Source organism: Oryctolagus cuniculus, chromosome 3 (assembly GCF_051225735.1).
Source record: "Oryctolagus cuniculus isolate XC-2025 breed Fujian yellow rabbit chromosome 3, ASM5122573v1, whole genome shotgun sequence".
In the NCBI taxonomy this organism is placed as follows: domain Eukaryota; kingdom Metazoa; phylum Chordata; class Mammalia; order Lagomorpha; family Leporidae; genus Oryctolagus; species Oryctolagus cuniculus.
The window spans coordinates 120203022-120228451 of record NC_142869.1 but is presented as its reverse complement, the minus strand read 5'-3'; the positions used below and the strand labels follow the sequence as shown (position 1 = coordinate 120228451).

The window sequence follows — 25430 nt, the reverse complement described above, 5'->3', positions numbered from 1 at the left end:
CTCTGGTTTCACTGCAAACAGTAAGGAAGAATGGGTATCCAAACCTAGCTGAGACCCAAGCTACTCTAGCAAACAGCAGAAGGTACTTGAGGGCACTTATTATCACTAAAGCCAAAGCTATATCCCACACTGCTACATATTTTTATTTAAAAGCTAGTAAAATTTTTTATTCTAAGACACTGTTTAAGGCCGGCACCGTGGCTCACTAGGCTAATCCTCTGCCTGCAGCGCCGGCACACCGGGTTCTAGTCCCAGTCGGGGTGCCGGATTCTGTCCCAGTTGCTCCTCTTCCAGTCCAGTTCTCTGCTATGGCCCGGGAGTGCAGTGGAGGATGGCCCAAGTCCTTGGGCCCTGCACCCACATGGGAGACCAGGAGAAGCACCTGGCTCCTGGCTTCGGATCAGCGCGATGCGCCGGCCATCGGAGGGTGAAGCAACGGCAAAAGGAAGACCTTTCTCTCTCTCTCTATCCACGCTGCCTATCAAAAAAAAAAAAAAAAAAGGACACTGTTTAAGACTTCTAAATTCATTTCAGGCTTCTTCACATTCCTAAGTTCTAACCCCAATTCCCTAATTCAAGATGGTTAGTCATACACCCAGGCTGCAAATGCCAACAAGCTTCAGTCATCTTACTGAAGGGCTCAAACAGGCACTGCGGACACAAAAGTGCCATCACAGTCCACACGTAAGCAAGACACTTCTATTAACACAAATGAGGAATCCTCAGGAAACCAAGCCACTAATAACTCATTACATGAACGTCACACAAACATCAAATAAGACATTCTGTATGACAGTGAGAATCCCATTCCCTTGTGTCCATGAACACGGAGGGGTTCTCCATCACCTTCCCAGCCTTCTTCAGGGCCCAGGGACCCATACGGCCTTTTCTTCCTTTTTGCCTGACCCTGGGTCACAGTGCGGTAAGTGTCCCTCCTGTGACAGCTGGGGCATCAGAAAGCCTTCTTTATATTCAGGGCACACAGGCAACAAGGTGATCCAGGTTTTCTAGCCTCGACTACAGAGAAGCTGTAACTTCTTTCTTCCTCTCTTCCCTCACCTGAAAACAAAGTTGAAAATGAACAGTCCTCTTCAAAAGAAACTACTGAGGTGGCTCAGCGAAAGGTGTCTCCTAGGACACTTGGACCAGGATATTTAAGGTGGTATCATGATCGCTTAAGGAACTATAGCAGTAACGTAACTGCAGCCAAGAAACTGAAGGGGGAACAGGAGGTCCTGAATATAATTCCAAAGGGAAAGCCTTTTGGGGGCAGCAGTCTTTTTTTTTTTTTTTAAGATTGATTTCTTTCATTCATTCATCCATCCATCCATCCATCCATCCATCCATCCACCCACCTACCTATCTGAAAGGCAAAGTGAGACTCATTCACTCAGGAAGGGCTCAGTGGGTAAAGCCAGGAGCCAGAATTCCATCTGGATCTTCTACATGGGTGGCAGGGGCCCAAGTACTTGGGCCATCTTCCAATGCCTTCCCAGGTGCATTAGCAGTGAGCTGGAAATGGAGCAGCCAGGACTCAAATTGGCACTCTGATATGGGACACTGGCATTGCAAACAGCAGCTTAATCCACTGTGCTACATTGCAAAGTTCCAGATGTGGGTCTTAATGAAAGTGTCTGAAAGAAGTCCCTCCCTCAAATCCCTGCAGAACCCCCTCTGCTCCCCATCCAGCCTGGATGCCCTTGCTTCATTACCCCACCTCCCCAAGCTGTCTACCAGGAGTCTTCAATGCTGAGGCAGCCCCTAGGAATCCCTACAACTGCCCAGTTCTCATCCACTATCTGAATTTATTGCTACAAAGGTACTTTCTTGTTTTTGAAACTGACCCTCCTCCACCACAGCAGAAGCCATTTTGGGCTTACTCCTGGATTCTCACTCTCCCATATGCCCTTCCTAATTAGTTAGAGGACAGTATGTGGTGATCAAATGTTTGATCAAGTCCATTCACAATGCACATCAAAGGCAGATTCCACCTGAAGCAGAGGGAAGGTAGTAGGACAGATATGTGGCTGGCTCACAGAGGCTCCACCCTCATGACCAGATAGATGAGGTTCCCACAGGAGTGGATTCGGTACTCTGTAAGTACCTGGTCATAAAACTGAGTGCAGCCTCCTCTTGCTTCCTCTCTACCATGCCTCCCCATGCCCTTCAGTTTTTACTCCATGAGGCCCTCACTAGAAGCTAGGCAGATGCAGCTGTTCCATCCTGGACTTCTAGCCTCCAAATCTGTAAGCTAAATAAATCTCTTTTCTTTATAAATTATACAGTCCTGATTATCCAGTTATAGCAACACAAAATGAACTCGCTCAAATATTTTTCTAGTGGTTTCATTGGTTAAAAAAAAAAAACACACTCACACACAAGTTTAAAACACCACTGACCCAGATCACATCCTGTAATCCAAACACGTCAGAGCCGAAATACAAATTCCCGCTCTCTTCTCATGCACTCTACCAGTCAATTCTCAGCGGGCAGCACCTGCTCTGCACTTGTTTGCTGAAGCTTGTATTTAATGTACTTAAGATCCCTGACAAACTGTTATGTTGGGTTGGCCCTCTCTATCCCCATCTTCCAACACCTAGTTACCATGCTCAAAAATGAAACAGACCACACAACAATGAACCACCTGCAACAGAAGGCACTACCCACCAGATGGTATGGGAGTCATAGTCTCCCGCCTCCTGGGGAGCCTCTGCTCCTCCTGTGCTCTCAGCCCCTATCCCATCAGCTACATCCCGCTTGCTCTGCTGCCACCCTGACACGTGCCACAACATGGATTCTCTTCACCATCTCTACTCCACTGGTTTCCACCAGGGCTGCATAAAACCCCACAGGGGCAGCTTTGGAAGGACCCTGTCAACACCCTCTTCCAGCTGGTCTTGGGTGTAGCATTAGCCAGGATCTTTGTTTTTCTTATTCTTTACAGACATCTAATCAAGATTCCAACCAACAGAGTTGAGATATACTATCTCTTCCTATCCAGTTGATCCTGGTCACAGAGCAGTCTTCCTAACAAATGATCTCCCCAGTGGACCCTGGGGATTGGCTCTGGCAGGGAAAGGATGGAAAGACCAGACTGCCACAGCCGAGGACTGGAGTGACCCTAAATTCCAGTCACTTTCACAAATCTAGTCACTGTTATGACACCAAAGTCACTTCAGAGCAACAAAAACTATCAGAAGCTAAGTAAAGAGACAAATCAGGAAAAAATATTTGCAAATTATTTAAACAGCTAATGTACTTAATATAATTTCTAAAACTAGAAGGCAAAGCCCAATAGAAAAAAAAAATAGACACAGAACATCAAAATACAACTTTTATGGTTTTTCACACCAAACTAGCAAAAATCCAAAAGCTGGACAACACACTTCACTGGCAAGGTCTGGAGAAACCTTGCACTTCTGGCAGGAATACAAAGCAGGAAAAACGCTACAGAAGGTAACACAGCAGCACCTTAAAAATCCCACACGAATTTTCTCTCTGACCCAGCAATACTACCTCTAGGAACTCACTCTGAAGAGAATTTCCACAAACACAGTGAACATAAGCATGAGGCTATTCACTGCAGCACTGTTGGAATAGCAAATACAGGTTGAATATCCCTTATCTAAAATGCTTCGGACTAAAAATGTTGGCAGATTGTTTTGGTTTTCAGAATATCTGCAAATACATAATGAGACATCTTGGTGGCAGGGCCAAATCTAAACATAAAATTCATTTATATTTCATATACAGTTATACACATAGGCTGAAGAAAACTTTTAGTGTACCTGTGTTTGGTTTTTTTAAAAAGATTTATTTATTATTATTTATTTGAAAGCCAGAGTTACACAGAGAGAGAAGTAGAGGCAGAGAGGGAGAGAGGTCTTCCATCTGGTGGTTCACTCCCCAGTTGGCTGCAACGACTGAGTTGGGCCAATCCAAAGCCAGGAGCCAGGAGCTTCCTCCCTGTCTCCCACGTGGGTGCAGGGGCTCCATGACTTGGGCCACCTTCTACTGCTTTCCCAGGTCATAGTAGAGAGCTGGATCAGAAGTGGAGCGGCCAGAACTAGAACCGCTACCCATATGGTATGCTGGCACTGTAGGCAGCAGCTTTAACCACTATGCCACTGTGCTGGCCCCAAGTATACCTGTGTTTGGACAGCACCCCATCACACAAGGTTAGATGTGGAATTTTCCATTTGTGGTTATCATGAGCACTGAAAGCATAACAGGTTAAGTCGCCACCTGAAACACCGACATCCAACATGGGCACCAGTTCAAGCTTCAAGTCCCAGCAGCTCCACTTCCTATCCAGCTTCTTGCTAATGCACCTGGGAAGGCAGTGGAAGATGGACCAAGTGCTTGGGCAGCTGCACCCACATGGGAGGCACGGCGGAAGCTCCTGGCTCCTGGCTTTGGCCTGGCTCAGCCCTAGCCTTACAGCCATTTGAGGAATGAACCAGTAGATGGAACAGTGAAACATGTTAGCAACATGGAGAATAAAAAACTTTAAAATTGTATCTCACTATCTATTATACTGTCATATAAAGATGTGAAAAGGAAGAAATGTTGATCCTGTTGTGAAACTGATGGTGAAAATTTAATGAGCTTTAAAATAAAGTTCATCTTAAGGTGTTATTTCTAAAGAAAAAAAAAATGCTCCCATCTCTGAAACTGTTTTTTTAGATTTATTTATTTGAATGACAGAATTACAGAGAGGGGAAAGAGAGAGACGAAAGGAGGGAAAGATCGAGAGAACAAAAAAATTGTAGCTTTTGTTTTATTTGCTGAATTTTTAACAATGTCAAAGCAAACAGTCAGTCTGCCGGACAGAATTAATTTTAGAAAGCCCTCATGAAATCACTTTTTTTTTTTTTTTTTTTTTGACAGGCAGAGTGGACAGTGAGAGAAGAGAGACAGAGAGAAAGGTCTTCCTTTGCCGTTGGTTCACCCTCCAATGGCCGACGCACGGCGCTGATCTGATGGCAGGAGCCAGGAGCCAGGTGCTTTTCCTGGTCTCCCATGGGGTGCAGGGCCCAAGCACTTGGGCCATCCTCCAATGCACTCCCTGGCCACAGCAGAGAGCTGGCCAGGGAGTAACCGGGACAGAATCCGGCTCCCTGACTGGGACTAGAACCCGGTGTGCCGGCGCCACTAGGCGGAGGATTAGCCTAGTGAGCCGCGGCGCCGGCCTCACTTAGTCTTTTTTATAAACATCCATATCCACACACATGCTACAACGGACAGCAAAATACAAACTTTCAGATTTTCATACAGGGATGCTCAACATCCCTATAAAATCACCCCAATACCCTTCAAAAGAAAATTGGTCAAATAAACTGTGGAAATCCCACAAGATTATGCAGCGATATTACATTAAAAAAAAAAAAAAAAGAAACTTCCAAGAGCAAGGCTAATCTCTGAACTTCTCTGCAGTGATTCCTAGAATACACTGCATCAACAAAGCAAAGCGAACAACACCGCCTGCATCTCTCTTTACAGAAGAACGCACTGTTGAGCAGAGTGTGTGGGCTGACAGCCTCCAGTGGCAGCGCCTGTCCTCCAGGGTCATCTCTAACAGGCCTCCTCCAACAGCCAGTCCTCACCCCACAGCACACAACGCATGCTCACACTTCAGCAAATGTGCATCCCAGTCTGAGGTCTTCCCTACCTAATTCTGCTCCTTCACTTAACCTTGGTTTTTCACAAGCATTAGCCAACCAAAGGATGCCTGCACTCCTAACTCCACCCCAGTGTCTATCAACTTTTTATGTAACAAAGGAGAAATGAGAATACAGGGACTTGGCCTGAGACACTTGTCAATTCTCAGCATGAACAAGAGCATGGGTCTAGGCCTTCCCTGGAGACCATGGTCAGAGAACACAGAGAAACAAACATGGGCTTTGATGGTCTCGCAGAGCTGGCATGAAAAAACTGGATCTTCAGAAAACTTCAAAACCAGCTGCAGTCCTCTTATCATCTATGCCAAATTCTAAGGCTGCTCTAGCAGAAAGCTAAAAGGTGAAAACCAAAAACCAATGAATGCAAAAACACAGCTTTCCATACCACCCTGGTGCTGAAGAGACAAGGACTGGAGTAAAAGACTGGTAAGAGAAAGGGGCTTTGTAGAGCTATGCCAGGCTACCCAAAGTCCAGTGCAACAAAGGGAGACTGAGCAAGGCCAAAACTAAACTACACCTAAGAGTAGCACTAACCCAATCCCTGGGACCTGTAGAGTGACTTTATTTGGCAACAAGGTCTTTGCAAGTGTGATTAAAAAGGATGGTGAGATGAGGTCCTCTTGGATTATTCAGGTGGACCCTAAATCAATGACAACTGTCCTTACAGAAAACATACAGAGATATGACCACAGAGGCAGAAATGGGAGGAAGGGTGGCCACAAGGCTGCATGTTAAGGGCTGCCGGCAGATAACAGGAACTGACCCCAGACAGAAACACGTAAAGAAAGAAAGCAGTATACAGCACTGACAATAGTATATTGTCAGTTAATACAAAAATAGTATAGTGAGTTAATACAAAAAACTTCACCACACAAAAGGAAAACAGTATCATCTTAAGGCATGACAAGAATGATAAAAAAGGGGCTAGTTAAGCCACTTCCTGGAGCACCAGCATCCCTTATGGGTGTTGGTTCAAGTCCCAGCTACCCCACTTCCAATCCAATTCCCTGCTAATGTGCTGGGGAAAACAGCAGAAGATGGCCCAAATCCTTGGGCCCCTGTACCCACCCAGAAGCAGCTCCTGCTCCTGACTTTGGATCAGCCCAGCTCTGACCATTGCAGCCATCTGGGGAGTGAACCAATAGATGGAAGATCTCTCTTTTCCCCCTCTGTTCCTCTTTCTTTCAAATAAATGTCTTTTAAAAAATAAAGAATGATACAAAAAGAGGAAAGGGGGCATAAAAATGTTATCTTTATAGTAACCACTAAAAGAATGGCAAAATAATAACATATTTTAAATAGAAGGAAAAATTGAATAAAAATGTCTGATTAACCCAAAAGGCAAGGGAAAAAAAAACCTTTTGCTATCAATGAGAAAACACTAGTAAGATGGTAGATATAAAATCAACTGTGTCAGTAACTGTGTTGCTGTAATTCAAAGACAAAGCATCTTTAAGAAGAGTTCCCTTTTTTACAATAAACATAAATAAAAAGGAAACTTACTGAGCAGCCTCACTACTTGTCAGAATATAAAATGGTACTAAAATACTTTGCTCTCAGATTTTTTTTTTTTTTTTTTTTTTTTTTTGGACAGGCAGAGTGGACAGTGAGAGAGAGAGAGAGAGAGAGATAGGTCTCCCTTTTCCATTGGTTCACCCCCCAATGGCTGCTGCGGCCGGCACACCGCGCTGATCCGAAGCCAGGAGCCAGGTGCTTCTCCTGGTCTCCCATGCGGGTGCAGGGCCCAAGCACTTGGGCCATCCTCCAATGCCCTCCCGGGCCACAGCAGAGAGCTGGACTGGAAGAGGAGCGACTGGGACAGAATCCGGCGCCCTGACCAGGACTAGAACCCGGTGTGCTGGTGCCGCAGGCAGAGGATTAGCCTAGTGAGCTGCGGTGCTGGCCTCTCAGATGTCTTGTCAGCTTTTGGCACTGAAGATTTTCAGACACGTAGAAACACCGAAACTGGGGCGGACGTTCAGCCCAGCAGTTGAGACATCAGTTAAGATGCCCACATCCCATACTGGAATGCCTGGTTCAATACCCAGCTACAGCTTCTGACTCCAGCTTCCCGCTAATACAGACCCTGGGAGGCAGTGGTGATGGCTCAGTGATTGGGTTGCTGCCGCCCATGTGGAAGAGACCTAGAACTAAGTTTTCAACTCTTGTTTTTGACCACTGGGAAGCAAATCAGTGGATCTGACTGAGCTATGTATCTAACCATATCTCTCTGTCTCTCAAATAAATTTTAAAAAATTAAAATTCCCAAACCAAAAAAAGGAAAAGAAAAAAATGTACATTTAAAATCACTTATAAATTACAGAAATTTTCTTCTAAATGTAATTTTAAGGCAAAAAAAATCATAAGAAAATGTTTCACTTCAATTCTCTAGACTAGGGGTCAGCAAACAAGAGTCCTCAGGGCAAACCTAGTTCACGGCCTGTCTTAAGCTGTATTGGAACACATTATACTGAAAACTCTCTAAGGCTGCTTTTGTGCTACAAAGGCAGATTTGAGCAGCTGTATGATCCACAAAGCCTAAAACAGTTACAACCTAGCCCTCTATGTAGAGTTTGCCAATCCCTGCTTTTGCTAAGCAAAGTGCAGGAACAACATGCACCTGGTCTTACTGCCCTTGCAGAATGGTGTTTATGAGAGGCAATCAGTTAGGAACCAAAGGATCACATCGGCTAACACCTTAGGTTTCTGGCTACTTCCATGGCTCCAGATTCACTCAACATCACCTTTAGCTACTGTTAACACTTTAAAAACAGCAGGTCTCAATGCTAAATTACCGTTCATCAATTATGAAAAAGTCTGTCCCTCTTTCTCTTCCGGCTGCTCTATTCAGTCCTTTCAGAACTCTTAATTCTCCTCAAATAGTTTAACCAGTCTCCCATTTTCCCACTTTCCTATGTCATATTCTGGGTCTCTCTTTAGCAGAGCTGTATAACCTGAATGTTGTCCAAATGACATTTTTTTTTATTTCTTTAAGTTACAGTTGGTTCCTTTTTACCCCCAACATCTTGTTCCTTTATGTTTTTCATTCTTTCTTTTACACATCCAATTTTTCTGAACTTGTTTTGGGACACAGTTCCACCTGATGGTTCTATTCTTGTAGTCTGTCATGACTGCTGTCTCTTACCGGAAGGAGAATGCCCCACATTTTAGATTGATTTTGCCTGTTAGCAGGCAGAATGTTGTGGGAAGTTCCCATGCAACCCGGGTTGACGTTTGCCTCCAGCACGGTTCTGTACCTGCTGCTGTCAGGTGCTTCAGGGTGAATGCAGCCCGGATAGTATTTCTTATGACAGTTCCTCAAGTGTTGGCTCCTTGGGAAGTACAAGTCATACAATCTAGAGCTCCAAACATCTCTGAATGGCTACAAGTTCTTCAAAATTCCCCCTTTCAGGAGCCCGAGCAGACACAGCTTCCTTGTGGGGCGAGTGAATGGATCATTTAATCTATCTCTTCTTGGAAAGTATCACCCTCTAGAAGCACAAATCCCAGTTTTACAAGGTCCCAAGCTTCACTTTCTGTCCCCTTTTGCGCTGTTAAAATAGTAAACAGTAAATGGACAGGCACAGCATTAGCTCATGGGCCAACTGAGCTAGGTTTTACATCATTTTCATATTTGGCCCCACACAGTTCTCTCTTATCCTGCAAGTTCAGTTGCACATTTGAAAATGTTTTACTTCACTTTAAGAATTTTGTAGCACCAAGGTTTTAGTGTTACCTCTTTACCATATCATCAAAATCCACAATGAAATTATAACATAACAAATACTTACTGCTTCTCTGAAGTCACCAATTAGGACAACCATTTGCTATTTTTAACCAACCTGCTACTGTCTCCCAAATTTTTGCTTCAGAGCTTCCCTACAGCCCGAGTTTGACTGGCTGACTCCACGGAGGGTGAGGAATGTGGTGCAGGCCTATGTTCATGTTTTAGAATTCCCTCCCTGGCCCAGGTATGGAAGGTGATTCAATCAGGACAAAGCCCAGGACTGCTGTGAACAGGGAACAAACCTCTCTGGGCTTTCCTGAAGGGTGAAGATTATGAGGCTCCTAGTTACAGACTGCTGGGAGGGGCTGAACCTTACAGAGTCCAGAATGGGGAGGAGTGGGACCTGTGATCAAAACTAAGGAAGTGAGGCTGACACCAGGTGACAGCCAGTCCTACTTCTTAATTTTTCATTTCCATACTCATCTAAGCCACTTTGATTGTGTTTGTCATTTGAAAACATTCTTAGTGACATGGAAATATCAAGTACTCAAAGATCAATAATGAAACAAAATATTACTTGCTTACCTGTATAACCAATTCCTTTGGCATTTGTATAGGGAACCCCAGAAGATCCAGGGCTATACACAGGATTCATGATTTCAAGTACTAGAAGAAAAAAAAAAGATTTAGCTAAGTGCTTTGTTCCTAGATTTTTCTGCAGCATCAGTCCCAAAAGAGCAGGCAGCAAGACTCCTTTTGGCAGCCTATAATGCACTTCATGCTGCTCCCAACCAGCAGGGAACAGAACAGGAGTGCTCAACGCCCTAACATGCCCACTCAGGACACTGTACACTTTCCAATTCTCTTCAGTCCGTCAGAAGCTAGGGATAAAAATTCTACAAATAACCTAAACATCCTTGTAATGGAAGAATAACTGAGTAAACCAAAATATATCCAGAACCTAAAATACCATGTAGCTTCTCTTTAAAAAGTGCTTAAGACATAAGAATGGGATGGACATTGTAGTGCAGTGAATCAAGAATGTAGCTTCTTTCTTAAAACCATACGCAGCTCACTAGGCTAATCCTCTGCCTGCGGCACCAGCACACTGGGTTCTAGTCCCAGTTGGGGGGCTGGATTCTGTCCTGGTTGCTCCTTTTCCTGTCCAGCTCTCTGCTGTGGCCAGGGAGGGCAGTGGAGGATGGCCCAAGTACTTGGGCCCTGCACCCCATGGGAGACAAGGAGAAGCACCTGGCTCCTGGCTTCAGATCAGCACAGTGTGCCGGCCGCAGCAGCCATTGGGGGGTGAACCAACGGCAAAGGAAGACCTTTCTCTCTGTCTCTCTCTCTCACTGTCCACTCTGTCAAAAAAAAAAAAAAAAAAAATATATGGGAGGGGAGGGGGTGCTGTGGCAAAGTGGGAGAAGCTGCCTGCAGTGCCGGCATCCCATGTGGGCGCCAGTTCGAGTTCTGGCTGCTCCACTTCTGATCCAGCTCTCTGCTATGGCCTGGGAAAGTAGCAGAAGATGGCCCAAGTCCTTGGCCCCTGCACCCACATGGGAGACCCAGAAGATGTTCCTGGCTCCTGGCTTTGGATTGGCGCAGCTCTGGCCATGCAGCTATCTGGGGAGTGAACCAGTGGATGGAAGACCCCTCTTTCTCTGCCTCTGCCTCTCTGTAACTCTGCCTTTCAAATAAATAATAATAAATAAATCTTTTTAAAAAATCATATGGGATGGGCATTGTGGTACAGTGGATTAAGCTGCCACTTGGGAGACCAGCATCCCAGTTTCCTGCTAATGCACCGGAAAATCAGATAATAGCTGAAGTGGAGTCCCTGTTACTTGTATGGGAGACCTGAATAAACAGAGTTCCTGGCTCCTGGCTTTGGCCTAAGCCAGCCCCAGTTGTAAGCATTTGGGAGTGAACCAGCAGATGGAAGATCAGTATTCTCTTTGTCACTCTGCCCTTCAAATACATAAATAACCTTAAAAAATACAAATGAGACAATGCTAAGTGAAAAAGTAGGGTACAGGGCTGGCACCGTGGCTCACTTGGTTAATCCTCCGACTGAGGCACCGGCTTCCCATATGGGCGCCGGGTTCTAGTCCCGGTCGCTCCTCATCCAGTCCAGCTCTCTGCCGTGGCCTGGGAGTGCAGTGAAGGATGGCCCAAGTCTTTGGGCCCCTGCACCCACTTGGGAGGCCAGGAAGAAGCACCTGGCTCCTGACTTCAGATCGGCGCAGCACCAGCCGTAGCGGCCACTTGGGGGGTGACCCAATGGAAGGAAGACCTTTCTCTCTTTCTCTCTCTGTCAATAACTCTACCTGTAAAAAAAAAAAAAAAAAAGTAGGGTGCACTACTGAATGAAGTATGATAGTATGATTTCCAATTTCTACCTTCACATACAGGCATGTGCATCTCTTGCACAAACAAAAAATCCTGGAAGGAAACGCATAAAAGCATGAATAGTGACTGTCTCGAGATGGGATGAATTTATGGTAGCTTTCTTGACTTCTGCTAAATATATTTTTTCCTAAAGAAGACCAAACAGGGCATGTGTTGTGTCATAGCGGGTAAAGCTGTCTTGTGCAGTGCTGGCATCCCATATGGGCGCCAGTTTGAGACTTCGCTGCTCTACTTCCGATCCCATTCTCTGCTATGGCCTGGGAAAGTGGCAGATGACCCAGTCCTTGGGCCCCTGCACCCACGTGGGAGATCCGAAAGAAGCTCCGGGCTCCTGGCTTGGGATCAGGGCAGCTCTGCCTATTGCAGCCATTTAGGGAGTGAATCAATGGGATGGAAGATATCTCTCTCTCTCTCTAACTCTGCCTTTCCAATAAATAAATAAATCTTAAAAAAAAATAAGAAATCATAACATCTGAATTCTAAAAAAAAAAAAAAAGGCAAAATAGCTAAGTCCAACAATGCCTATTAAACCATCCAATGTTTACCATTCACATATCTTTTTTGTTAAAGGGGGAGTTTTCACTATTCCTCATCTGCTAAGTCACTCACTGACTATGTGGTTTTTGTTTTTTGTTTGTTTGTTTTTGTTTTTTAATTTTTTGACAGGCAGAGTGGACAGTGAGAGAGAGAGAGAGACAGAGAGAAAGGTCTTCCTTTTGCCGTTGGTTCACCCTCCAATGGCCGCCGCGGCCGGCACACCACACTGATCCGAAGGCAGGAGCCAGGTGCTTCTCCTTGTCTCCCATGGGGTGCAGGGCCCAAGTACTTGGGCCATCCTCCACTGCACTCCCTGGCCACAGCAGAGAGCTGGCCTGGAAGAGGGGCAGCCGGGACAGAACCCGGTGTGCCGGCGCCGCAAGGTGGAGGATTAGCCTATTGAGGCACGGCGCCGGCCAACCGACTATGTGGCTTTAAGGATTAAGGTGAGCTTCAATTTAAAATAAAAGCAGCTCGTGTGGAGGCAGGGGTACGTGAGAAAACTATTTTCCACTCAATTTTTCTGTGAATCTAAAACTACCCTAAAAAGTAGTCTACTAAAAAAAAAAAACTGTTAAAGATATAAAACGTGCATAATTTACATGTTAAGTGTCTACTTTCCCCACATCCTCAACTGGAAAGCAGCTCCAGGAGAGCAGGCAACATGCACTTGGTCCTGTTCAGTGCTCTATCTTCACCAATACAAGGTCCAGTACAAAACAGGAGTCAACTACCTGCTGAGTTTCTAAAAAACAGGTCCACCTCGAACACTCTAGGTATCAAGCTCCATCACAGGGGCAAAATACAAAGTCAAACCACTTCAAATTTCCAGCTCACTTGATCTATTTAGAATACTGACAACTAGAGCCGTTGAGTACACACAATAACATAGTAGATTTAGCCTTTGTAACAAGCTCTGGTCTGGGGCCGGCGCTGTGGCGCAGCTGACTGAAGCCCTGGCCTGAAGCACTGGCATCGCATATGGAGACCAGTTCAAGCCCCAGCTGCTCCTCTTCCGATCCATCTCTCTGCTATGGCCTGGGATAGCAGTGGAGGATAGCCCAAGTCCTTGGGACCCTGCACCCACGTGGGAGACCTGGAAGAAGCTTCTGGCTCCTGGATTCAGATTGGCTCAGCTCCGCCCATTGTGGCCATCAGGGGAGTGAACCAGCAGATGGAAGACCTTTCTGTCTCTACCTCTCTCTCGAACTCTGTCTTGCAAACAAATAAAAAGAAATCTTAAAAAAAAAAAAAGTTCTGGTCTGAATTACAAATAAACTGGCACCATAAGTGATTAGGTCATTCCTTCCCTGATCAGTTGTCTAGTTTTTCGTAAATGTCTAAACCAAAGCCAGGTGCCGAATCTGCTGACATACCCAACTAGAGCTAAATGTTAAGACTCAATCAACACTGTATAATGATTCTCTTCCTCAATGTTGTTTTTCTATCTGCGCTACCCAGTACTGCTACCACTTGCCAGTAGTGACCTGAACAAAGTGTAAGAACCATTGCTTAGCTTTAGTGAACCTCAATTTAGCAGTCATATATGGCTAGGAGCTAGCACACTGGATGGCCAAGTACAGACCAGAGGAGAGAGAAAACAAGGAAAGCATGACAAGTAAGCAGGAGAATCAACTGTTGTATCCCACAGTTTAGGAATAAACACATTAGCAACTGCCAGCCTCTACTCTTCTGCACTTTTAAACCCATTCTTGGCAGATTTACAACATAGGAGGCAAGCAGGTATTTTTCATCTACTTTTCTGGTTAAACTATCATTTCTTGAGAAATGAATACTTTCCAAACTCTGTATCTCTGTCCTGTGCCAGAACCTAATTTTATTTTCTCAGTTGAATTCAAAATAAGCAAAGCATGACACAAAGGCCACAGAGAAACAAAAGAGTAAATTACAGTCCCTCTTCTAAGTTTACGGTAGAAAGATGCTGTGCAACAGAACTATCTGGGAAGATGGAGACCTATGTCTGTGCTGTCCAAATATGGGAACTCAATTTTTAGTTTGAAAAATTAAAGTTTAACTTTAATTGAACAGTCACATGTAAATGACAGCTATTATACTGGACAGTACAGGCCCATGAGGAACAAGACAAAACTCATGAACAATGGAAATAAAAGGACAGAGGGTTAAGAGCCACTAGAGAATAAAGTGAATTCTTAGTCAATGGGGGAATGGGAGAAATAGTCAGGAAAAACTTCATTAAAAAGGCACTATTTCCAGTGAGCAACATAGGATCCTAACTAGCCACAGAAATGAGAAAATGTAAGATACATTTTAGGAATACTGGGCAACTGGGTTTGTCTGAAGCTCAGGCTACATGGAAGGAATCAGCAATTCATTACAGAAACCCAGATTAGGTTACAACCATCATGTGAAGACCCTTAACTGTGCGTTGCATAGGAGCTGTCTTCAAATAAGCAATGAAGCTCACAAACAGCCTAGGAATTAGAGTTACCAAATGATCCTACAGTTCCACCCCTAGGTATATAACCAAGAGAAATGAAAACACGACTACACCAAAAACCATACATAAATGCTTATTACAGCACTATTCAAAACAGCACCAAGCTGCGAAAACCCAAATGAAGCACTGACCACCAACCAGGAGGCTCTCCTTCCATAATGACCTGACTTAGCATCTGGTAGTACAATTCTGTACACCTGCCACTAAAGAGTATTACAGACCCATATCTGAATTCTAAATACTGTTGCAGTTCAACCTACCAAGAAATTACATTTTCTGAAAGCATTTTTAACTTCCTTAAGGACCAATGTTCCCTAAAGTGATTAAAGCTGTAATGAATTAAAAATTATGGGTAGACAGAATATAACAGGACCAATGGAATAAAATACTGCAGTTCCCTCTTCAATTTGACCAAAAGGGCTAGTTTTGTTGAAAGAAAGCCAGTGACACAACAGCCATGCTAGTCTGCAAACAAATGCCAAAAAGGTTCTTCAAAGTTACTTGTTCAGATGAGAGACTTCTCCAAGTCCATGAGCTCAAGGGCAGGGAAAACAACTTTGCTAACGGTGCCTGGCATAAAAGGAACTCATAAATGCCTTCTGAATGTTCCTGAATAACTGAAGAACTATCCAACAGAAAATATGGGACTTTCCATTTACTTAAAAATCCAGTTCAGAAGTATCAAAATATGCCTGTCTGATTAGTGGACTTGAAACCTGAATCTGCTGAGCATGTTTTTATATAAACACACCTTCTTCATTTTCACTTATTTATTTCAAAGGCAGAGTGACAGAGATTATCTTCCATCCACTGGTGTACCCCACAAATGATGCCAACAGCCCAATCTGGGCCAGGTCGAAGCTGGCAGAAAAGAACCCCATTCTGGTCTCCGACGTGGGTGGGAGAGGCCTAATAATTTGGACCATCTTTCCCTGCCTTCCCAGGTGCATTAGCAAGGAACTGGATTGGAAGGAGTGTCTTAATCCACTATACCACAATGCCAGCCCCACATCTTAAAAAAAAAAATTATTTTCATCGAAGGCAGAGCATGATAGAGAGAAAGCGAAGAAAGAGGGAGCGGGAGAGAGAAGGGGGGGAAGGGAGGGAGAGAAGAAAGCTTCCATCCACTTGTTCACTCCCCAAATGCCTGACAGCCAGGGCTAGGGCAGGCCAAAGTCAGGAGCCCAGAACCTCATCCAGTTGTCCCGGGAAGTGAGGCCATCGTCTGCTGCCTCCCAAGACACATCAGCAGGAAGCTGAATCAGAGGCAGAGTAGCAAGGATGTGAAGTGGCTTTCTGAAACGCTACGTGGGCAACCCAAGCGGCATCTTAACCTGCTGTGCCACAATGATACCCACTGACCTAAACCCTCATTAAGAGGTGAAATACTTATATGTAGCCTTATGTGATGGAAAAATGAATTTTTGTATCATCTAAGATGTACTGCTACAAAAAGCAAATGGAGTCTGGAGTTCAAATGATCCAGCTACTTCAGTAAGTTAACAGTCTGAAAGAAGACTGGGGTGGGGGCAAGGGATTTTCTAGTTTAAACCAGATTTAGACATAAAAGGAAATTTTGTTTGGATTCTGATTTTGATTGCAAAAACTAAAAAGATTACTTTTAAAATATTAGGGATGCAACTAAATATGGGCTGGGTCTCAATAATATTAAAGTTTATTAGGTATGATAACAGCATTGTGGTTATGCAGAGAATTTCTGGAAGATACGTATTAAAGTATATAAGGATGAAAACGACATATCTGTAATTTAAAATATTCCCAGAAAAATGTCAAACACAACAAAATGCTAATAATCTTTACATCAAGATGTTAGGCTTATGGCTCTATTTTAAAACTGGTGGAATGAGAAAGTAAAGAAAAAACCCAGGGTCAGTGTTGTGACACAGTGGATTAAGCCGCCACCTGCAAGGTGGGCAGCCCATATGAGCAAAAGTTCTGGTCTTGGCTGCTCCACTTTTTTTTTTTTTTTTTTTAAGATTTCTTTATTTATCTGAAAGAGTTACACAGAATGAAGGAGAGGCAGAGAGAGATCTTCCATCTGCTGGTTCACTCCCCAATTGGCCACAACAGCTGGAGTTGAGCGGATCTGAAGCCAGGAGCCAGGAGCATCTTCTGGGTCTCCCACGCAGGTGCAGGGGCCCAAAGATTTGGGCCATCTTCTACTGCTTTCCCAGGCCATAGCAGAGAGCTGGATCGGAAGTGGAGCAGCTGGGACTCAAACCGGCACCCATATGGGATGCCAGCACTGCAGGCAGCGGCTTTACCCACTATGCCACAGCTTCGGCCTCAGCTGCTCCACTTCCAATCCAGCTCCCTGTTAATGTGCCTGGGAAAGCAACAGAAGATGGCCCAAGTGCTTGGGGCCCTACAACCACATGGAAGACCCAGATGGAGTTTCAGGCTCCTGGCTTCAGTCTGGCCCAGCTCAGATGGAAGATCTATAGCTTGATTGATCAATATCTCTCTCTCTCTCCCCCCCTGTAACTCTGTTTTTCAAATAAATAAATCTTAAAAAAAAAAAAAAAAAAAAAGACACACCATCACCAATCTCAGATTCTACTGCCACGGGGCAACCAAGAACCACCAATTTTCACGTGGGGTTTGGTGTGAACCAAGGACCTCAATCCCAAGGCAGCATCTGCAGGGTACCACTTCTAAGATGCTCCCCATCTGAAATGACTCGATTGCCAGAATTTCTACAGGTGTTTTGACATCTGGATCAGAACAAATTGCAGATTTAAAGCACCTTTAGAAAGATGAGATTGCTCAACTTGAAAATCTGGTAATAATCAGAAGGAAAGTTAATATTTAAAATCAAAGACCCATCACTGTACTTTCAATTTATAAAATACTAATTACAGTATTCTAAAAATTTTGTATCTTAGTATTTCATATCCACCAACCTAATTTCAAGGGACTTAAATTCTACCCTTTTCAGAATCACAAATATGCACGCTAAAATACTCTTCAGAATGACCAACATGAGAAATCTCACTACTCTGCACAGTACAACCAGATTTCAAAGATAAAGCCATGTGAGAAACGCATCACTCTACTATACTGGTGCACTGTTGTTTTAAAATTGTTCTCGATTGATTCAGAAAAATAAACTATGTAACACAGTAGCCCAAATTTTCCCTTTAAACTACAGGACCTACTAAGGGTGAAAACATTTTTTAAAAGCACTTCAGGGGTTTTCCAATTCTAATCCTCTACCTGTGTGGCATTACACAACTCTTTATTTACTTGGGAATTCAAATAATTTTGGCATTACGATTCCATCAAACCTTAAAATGAGTGGAGAGCAGCTGTGCAGCAAAACTTCACAAACATACCTGTGCCTATTAACAGGGCACAGGCAGGAACAGCAGAGGCTTCCTCCTTTCTCCAGGGTTTAAGGTGCTTGTCTTACCTGGCCTAAACCTTTCTTCTATTCCAAAGGGTGGGAGGCGACAAGAAGGGGCACCTACCCATGTGAATGCCCTGAAAAACCCAGGCAAGCGGCTTCCAACCCCGACAGCCAAAGGGGCCACCTTCTACCAGACCTTAACTTACAGTTGGTCACAATCCCAACCAATTGTAACTCATGTTTAAAGCTTTCCTGCGTCCCAAACACACTCCGAACTTTAACAGGGGTGACGCAGGCAAACACTGGACCAAAGGGAGCAAAAATCTTCAAAATTTCTGCCACGGTATCTTCGACATTCGGAAAAACAGTACTAGATGCCCCACTCTCGGCTGTCAAAATCAAAATAACCCATTACTTTCTTTACCTACGAAAGCTTTAAAACTGTCCATACTGTCGCCCAAACCCAAGACTTGGGGCAAAGTCTTCCATCCGTAGCACGTGAGAAAGTAATCTCAGCTTATACAAGGATGACTTGAGAGTTTAAGTTGTGGGGACGGTACAAACCTCATTTCTACAGCGCATGCCAGAACACTCCAAAATGTTTCTATGTGTGCCTTTCAATGATTAAACATTAACTCGTGCAATCCACTAGATGCACATTCGCCTACTCTTTAAATGAACCTGGTAAAGGTTCTTTCTTTTTTTTTTTTTTTTGGAAAGTTAACCCAGGCCGTGCCAGGAAACGTCTTTTCCGAAGGAATTCTTCCAAAGCCTCATTTAAATTGTGCCCCGCCAGGCTGCACCGAAGACGCTCGGTGTCCGCCAAAGGGAATCATTTCTACTTGGTGGGGATGCAAAGTGATCACCGTCCCCCCCCCCCCAAAAAAAAACGCTTGCAAATCGCACGACCCCTAAACCCGAGTGACCGACACGACGTCCCATCGGCACCCCGGTTCTCACACTCGATTTCCTGCCCCGCTTCACCGCGACCTTTAGCAGGCCCAGAGCATTCCAGGGCCGTGAATCCGCTCCGGCCGGCTACCTGGCTGCAGCCCCGCGCCGGGTGGCCGCCCGCCCGCACCTGCCCGCGCCGGGCCCCGCCCCCTCGGCCCCCACCCGCCTGGCCCGCGGGACAAAGCGCGGCCGCGGCCCAGCCCCGGCGCCCGGCGACCCCGAGCCGCGGGCCCGACCTTGGCGTCGCCCCGGGGCCCGGCTCACAAAGCGCCGCACTTCCGGCCGGGCCGCGCCGCCACCCGGGCCGGCCCGGGACCCGCCCGCCGTCCGGGGTCGAGAAGGACGCGCGTGCCGCCCCCGCCCGCCCGCACTCACCGCGCCGCTGCGGCGGCGGCGACGACGACGACGGCCTGGACCTCAGTGACCAACGCACGCCGGCCCAGGACGGGCTCGGCCGTGAGGCTGGGGGGGGGGGTGAGGCGAGGGGCGAGCGCCGCGGAGTCCTGCTCCTTTGCGGGGCTGAGCCGCTCGGCCCCGCGTCTCCGCCGCCTCCCGCGCGCCGCGCTCCCGCTCGCTCGGCTCGGCTCGGCTTGGCCCGGCCCGCCTCTCCGCAGCCCGCGCTCCCCGCCGACGCTGCGCAGCCACCGGAGCCGCCGACCTCACTTCCGCCCGGGGCGCGCCGCGGCGGGGGCGCGCGGGCACGTGACGCGGCGCCGTGCGCGCTCCCGCCGGCGTCCTTGAGGCTCCCGGATGGAGTCGCGCGCGGGAGTTGGGGAGTCTCTGCGTTAGACGCTGGTGGGGATTGTTCCCCCTCGAGTGATATCGCGCCCCTGGGGAGCGCGGCGGGACGTTGTTGAGGCTATGTAGTAACGTCTTGTGGACATAGTGTATTCGATTTCGCGTTTACGAAGCAGGGCGCGGTAGTGGCGGTGCGCAGCGCTGGGTCTGACGGGCTGGTGCCCCCTTGACGCGCTCCTGCCACGGGTTTCGGCTCCCGCAGCCCGGAGGCTGCCTGTGCCCCGGCGGACGGGGCGGTGGGGCCGGGGGCCGGCGCGGGAGCGCAGTCACCGCCGTGCGGGGCTTTCCCGGCGCTGCTCCCCCGACTCTGCGTTCATGGAGCCCTTTGGGAACGCACTGCTGCTGAGAAGCAGGGCCGGGGTTCAGGGTGCTTCCTCTGTGAGAAAGTCCTGGCCGCCAGCGTTCCTAGGACTGCCCCCTGGGACCCACCCGCCGGTGCCCTGCCTGGTCAGGGCCGGTGGGTCTGCTTAAGGGGTGGGATTGGGCGCTGCAGGAGAGTCTGGCTGGGCCCAGGGAGTACGGGGCCACCCGGACCTGTACTTCCGGAAAGAACCGGGCCGGTCCACCCCTACCTGCAACTACATCTGTAACAACCATTGCAACTGAAGATCCTTCAGTGGGCCACTCTTTTTAGGATTTTATAGGATTTTTCTTTTCTCTTACCCTAAATGCGTTGGGACCATAAGTTTTCAGGTTTTTTTTTTTTTTCAGATTTGGGAGGAGGGTGTCTTTGCATAACGTAATGATTTATCTTGGGATGGGACCCAAGTGTGAACAAGAAATTCGTTTATTATATACCTTATGCACGTAGCCTGAAGGTAGTTTATACAACTTTTTAATGTTTGTGCTTGAAGCGAAGTTTCACGACGTGGAAGCCCCCGCCGCCCACCGTGAGATGTCATTGCTCATAAGGTTTCAGATTTGGAGCATTCTGGATTAGGGATGCCCAACCTGTAGTTGTAGACGATGCAGCTTCTGGGGGGAAATGTCAATAGCTTTAAATAAAATTAGTGCATTGGGCTTTCAGATGTGATCTGTTGGAATACAAACACCATGGTGATTTGATTACCCTTTTTCCATATTAAAAATACACGAATGAGGAAGGCTTTTGACAGGCGGTTAGGCCACCTCTTGGGATGCCTGCATCCCATGTCAGAGGGCCTGAGCTTGAGGCTTCCCTCTGCTTCTGATTCCAGCTCCCTGCTGGTGCACACTCTGGAAAGCAACAGGTGGTGGCTGGAGTGCTTGAGTCCCTGCCACCCACAAGGGGGACTAGATTGAGTTCCTGGCCCCAGGCTTCAGCCTGGCTCAGGCATTTGGGGAATGAACCAATGGATGAAAGATACCTCTCCTTCAGCCTTACAAGTAGTTGAAAATAAATAAGTCCTGATCAAGTTTAAAATAAAAAGAATAAGATTTATTTATTTGAAAGAGAGAGAGAGAGGTTTTCCATCCGCTGGTTCACTCCCCAGTTGGCCACAATGGCCAGAGCTGTGCTGATCTGAAGCCAGGAGCCAGGAGCTTCTTCCAGGTCTCCCACGCGGGCGCAGGAGCCCAAGCACTTGGGCCATCTTATACTGCTTTCCCAGTCCATAGCAGAGAGCTGGATTGGAAGTAGAGCAACTGGGACTTGAACCGGTGTGTATGGGATGCCGGCACTGCAGGCATTGGCTTCACCAGCTATGCCACAGCGTTGTCCCCTGATCAAGTTTTTTTAAAAAATTTTAAAGACTACACAGGAGAATTCATTAAAAAGCAAAAATCAAAAATTTTATAGAAAAATTCTACAAGTGTCATGTAAATACTTAAAATACATAATAGAAGAAAGGATAGGGCTGGGGCTATGGTGCAGTGGGTTAATGTCCTGGCCTAAAGCACCAGCATCCCGTGTGGGCACCAGTTCGAGTCCTGGCTGCTCCACTTCCGATCCAGCTCTTTGCTATGGCCTGGGAAAGCAGTAGAAGATGGCCCAAGTGATTGGGACCCTACACCCAGATGGGAGATCCAGAAGAAGCTCCTGGCTTTGGATCAGCACAGCTCTGGCCATTGCGGCCAATTGGAGAGTGAACCATCAGATGGAAGACCTCTCTCTCTGCCTCTCCTCTCTCTGTGTAATTCTGACTTTCAAATAAATAATAAATAAGTCTTTTAAAAAAGGATACATTTTATATAAGCTTGATTATAGGAAAAGTAACCAAATGTAAATAAATGCAATGGTATTTGTAATATTATAATGTTATGAAGTGTATTTCCTGTTTACAACTATCTCATATTACATATCTATACATGTTATGTATTTAAAAATATAATTTTTATTGTGTGAATTAGAAATAAAATATATTCAATGGTATTTATAACATTATAAAGTGTATTTCCTATTTATAACTATCACATATTACATATCTATACATGTTATATATTTTAAAATATAATTTTTAGTGTGTGAATTAGAAATAAAATACATTAATAAGCTTTTATGAGAATCCAGGGGTAGACAGTTTGTGCACCAGTTAACATACCACTTGGGGGAGACAGGTGTTGTAGCATAGTAGGTTAAGCCATCACTTGGGATACCCTCATCCCATAGCAGAGTGCCTGGTTCCACTTCTGGCTCCATTTCCGATCCAGCTTCCTGCTAGTGCACACCCTGCGGGACAGCAGATGCTGGCTCAAGTACTTGGGCCCCTGCCACCCTCATGGGAGCCCCAGATGGAGTTCCTTGCTTCAGGCCTGGCCCAGTCCTGGCTGTTGTGGGTATTTAGTGAATTAAGCAGCAGATGAAAGAGATCATTCCCTCTGCCTTATAAATAAATAAAAAGAAAAAAGATGCAAGAACAACTATTAAAAGAGAAGAAAGAAAAAGTTGCCACTCGGAATGCATGTATCCTATAATGAAGTGCCAAGGTTTGAAACCTGGCTCTACTTCTAATTCTAGCTTTCTGTTACCACATACTGTGGGAACAGCAGGTGAGGGCTCAAGCACTTGGGTTCTTGTCAGTCATATGGAAGGCACTAATTGAGGTACAGGTTGTTGATTTCAACCTGGCCCTGCCCTGGCTTTTGTGGGCATTTGGGGAATGAACCGGTGGATGGAGGATCCTGTCTCTGCCTTTCAAAATGAAAAATAATATGTTTATAAAAAAAGAATTGGGCAAAATCTGCATGAATAAAAATTTTTTAAAGAATTTATTTATATGAGAGGTAGAGTTACGCAAAAAGGGAGAGACAGAAGGGTCTTCCATCTACTGGTTCACTCCCCAAATGGCTGCAATGGCCAAAGCTGAGCCGATCAGGAGCCAGGAGCTTCCCCCCAGTCTCCCTTGCAGGTGCAGAGGCCCAAGCACTTGGGCCATCGTCCACTACTTTCCCAGGCATAGAAGAGAGCTGGATAGGAAGAGTAGCCGGGACTTGAACCAGCACCCATATGGGATGTATGCCAGCACTACAGGCAGAGGATTAGCCCACTATGCCACAATGAACAGCTCCATGAATAAAATTTTAAATAACCACCAAAGGTCACAAAAGAACAATTAAATGCATGGGGAGCAGGGATCACATCCATAGATAAGTACATTCACCATCAGAAAAGTGTCAGTGCTCCCTAAATGAAGAAGTTAGGCCGGCACTGCGGCTCACTAGGCTAATCCTCCACCTGCTGCGCCGGTTCTAGTCTCTAGTTGGGGCGCCGGATTCTGTTCCGGTTGCTCCTTTTCCAGTCCAGCTCTCTGCTGTGGCCTGGAGTGCAGTGGAGGATGGCCCAGGTGCTTGGGCCCTGCACCCGCATGGGAGACCAGGAGGAAGCACCTGGCTCCTGGCTTCGGATCGGCGCAGCGTGCCAGCCCCAACGCGCTGGCCGTAGCGGCCACTTTGGGGGGTGAACCAACGGCAAAGGAAGACCTTTCTCTCTGTCTCTCTCTCTCTCTCTCTTACTGTCTAACTCTGCCTGTCAAAAAAAAAAAAATTAAGAAGTTAACATAATCCCAATAAAATATCAGCAGTTATTTTCACTAAAGTAATTATTCTTTATATATGGGGGGGGGGAATTGACCAAAAAAATCAAATGCAACAATATCTGCTAGGAAAATGTTGAAAATAATAGAGAGGGGACACCAGACCTGGCAATTTAAAAGTCTCAATTAGTAAATCAGCGCATGAGTAGACAGACCAATGAAATATAATAAAAGGCCCAGAAATAACTCAAATAATTTGGGGAAGCTGGCATCTGATAAAGATAGCAACCCAAAAAATGGAGATAAGGATGGGCTGTTTGATAAACAGTGTTGGGACAAAAATGTAGTCATGTGAAAAAGTATAAGATTGAATCTATATTTCACACCATATCCCAGGATGAAATCCACATGTAAAGAGATATAAATAGGGCTGACACTGTGGCATAACAGGTAAAGCCATGCCATATGGGCGTTGGTTCATGTCCTGACTGCTCCACTTCTGAGCCAGCTCCCTGATAATCTGCCTGGGAAAGCACTGGAGAATGGTCCCATTGCTTGGGTCCCTGCACTCATGTGGGAGATCCAGAAGAAGCTCCTGGCTCCTGGCTTCAGATTGGCCCAGCTCCGGTCATTGCAGTCATCTGGGGAGTGAACCAGCCGATGGAAGATCTCTGTCTCCTCCTTTCTCCCTCTCCCTCTCTGTAACTCTGCCCTTAAAATAAATAAATAAATAAATCCTTTTTTTTTTAAAGGTGTAAACATAGAACCCTGGAATCATAAAAGGACAAAAAGAAAGCATGGGGAAATCCCTTTTTAAATCTTGAAGTAAAGAAGGCTTTTCTAATCATCAAAATCCAGAAATCATGACTATAAAAAACCTTGGTTTGCAAAAAGTACTTAAGCAAAATCAAAAGACAAATGATGAACATGGAAGAACTAGTCCCTACACATAGTCAGAAACAAGGGGCTAATGTATTCCAAGAACTTCCAGAAGGCAACATGAAAAAGTCTTACAACTCAGTAGAAAAATGAGGTGCCTTCACAGAAAAGGCAGTATGGAGAAATGATCCTTAGTCGTGTGCAAAAAGAAGACAACTTCATTTGTGTAAAGAAAGACGCAAGTTAAAATTGAGACAGCATTTTCCCCCTATGATTAGGCAGCATCCACAAAAAATTGACAGTTGGTGAGGAACCTGGGAAGGAGGCTCTCTGAGACACCGCTGGATTGGAGAGGGGACCATGCCGTGATGTGCATCAAGAAAGAACACAGAGGCCGGTGCATCCCATATGGGCGACTTTTCATGTCTTGGCTGTTCTACTTTCAGATCCAGCTCCGAATTAGCATGCCTAGGAAAACAGCAGATAACTGCCCAAGTCCTTGGGCCCCTGTTATCCACAGGGGAGACCCGGATGAAGCTCCTGGCTCCTGGCTTGGCCTGATTTCGGCTTGGCCCAGCCCTGGCCATTTGGCCATCTGAGGAGTAAACCAAGAGATAGAAGCCGGCTCACTCTTTGAAATAAATAA

At 45.9% G+C, this 25430-nt stretch overlaps 1 protein-coding gene across 3 annotated transcripts in view; it reads right to left on the bottom strand.

Annotated features, from left to right (window-relative positions):
• Nucleotides 1-19832, bottom strand: part of FAM168B (family with sequence similarity 168 member B) — a 42286-nt gene extending 22454 nt beyond the window's left edge. Inside the window, exons 1-2 of one of the 3 annotated variants that reach the window (XM_070071040.2) lie at nt 19533-19832; nt 9994-10074 (exon numbers count right to left, since the gene is read on the bottom strand). In XM_070071040.2, coding sequence (XP_069927141.1) covers nt 9994-10063 — 70 coding nt within the window. In that variant the 5' untranslated portion in view covers nt 10064-10074; nt 19533-19832. Of the gene's footprint in view, nt 1-1359; nt 1486-9993; nt 10075-19393; nt 19425-19532 lie in introns of those variants that run through there. The other 2 variants (XM_089328362.1, XM_089328363.1) reach the window with 2 other exon arrangements.
• Between the last annotated feature and the right edge of the window lie 5598 nt (nt 19833-25430).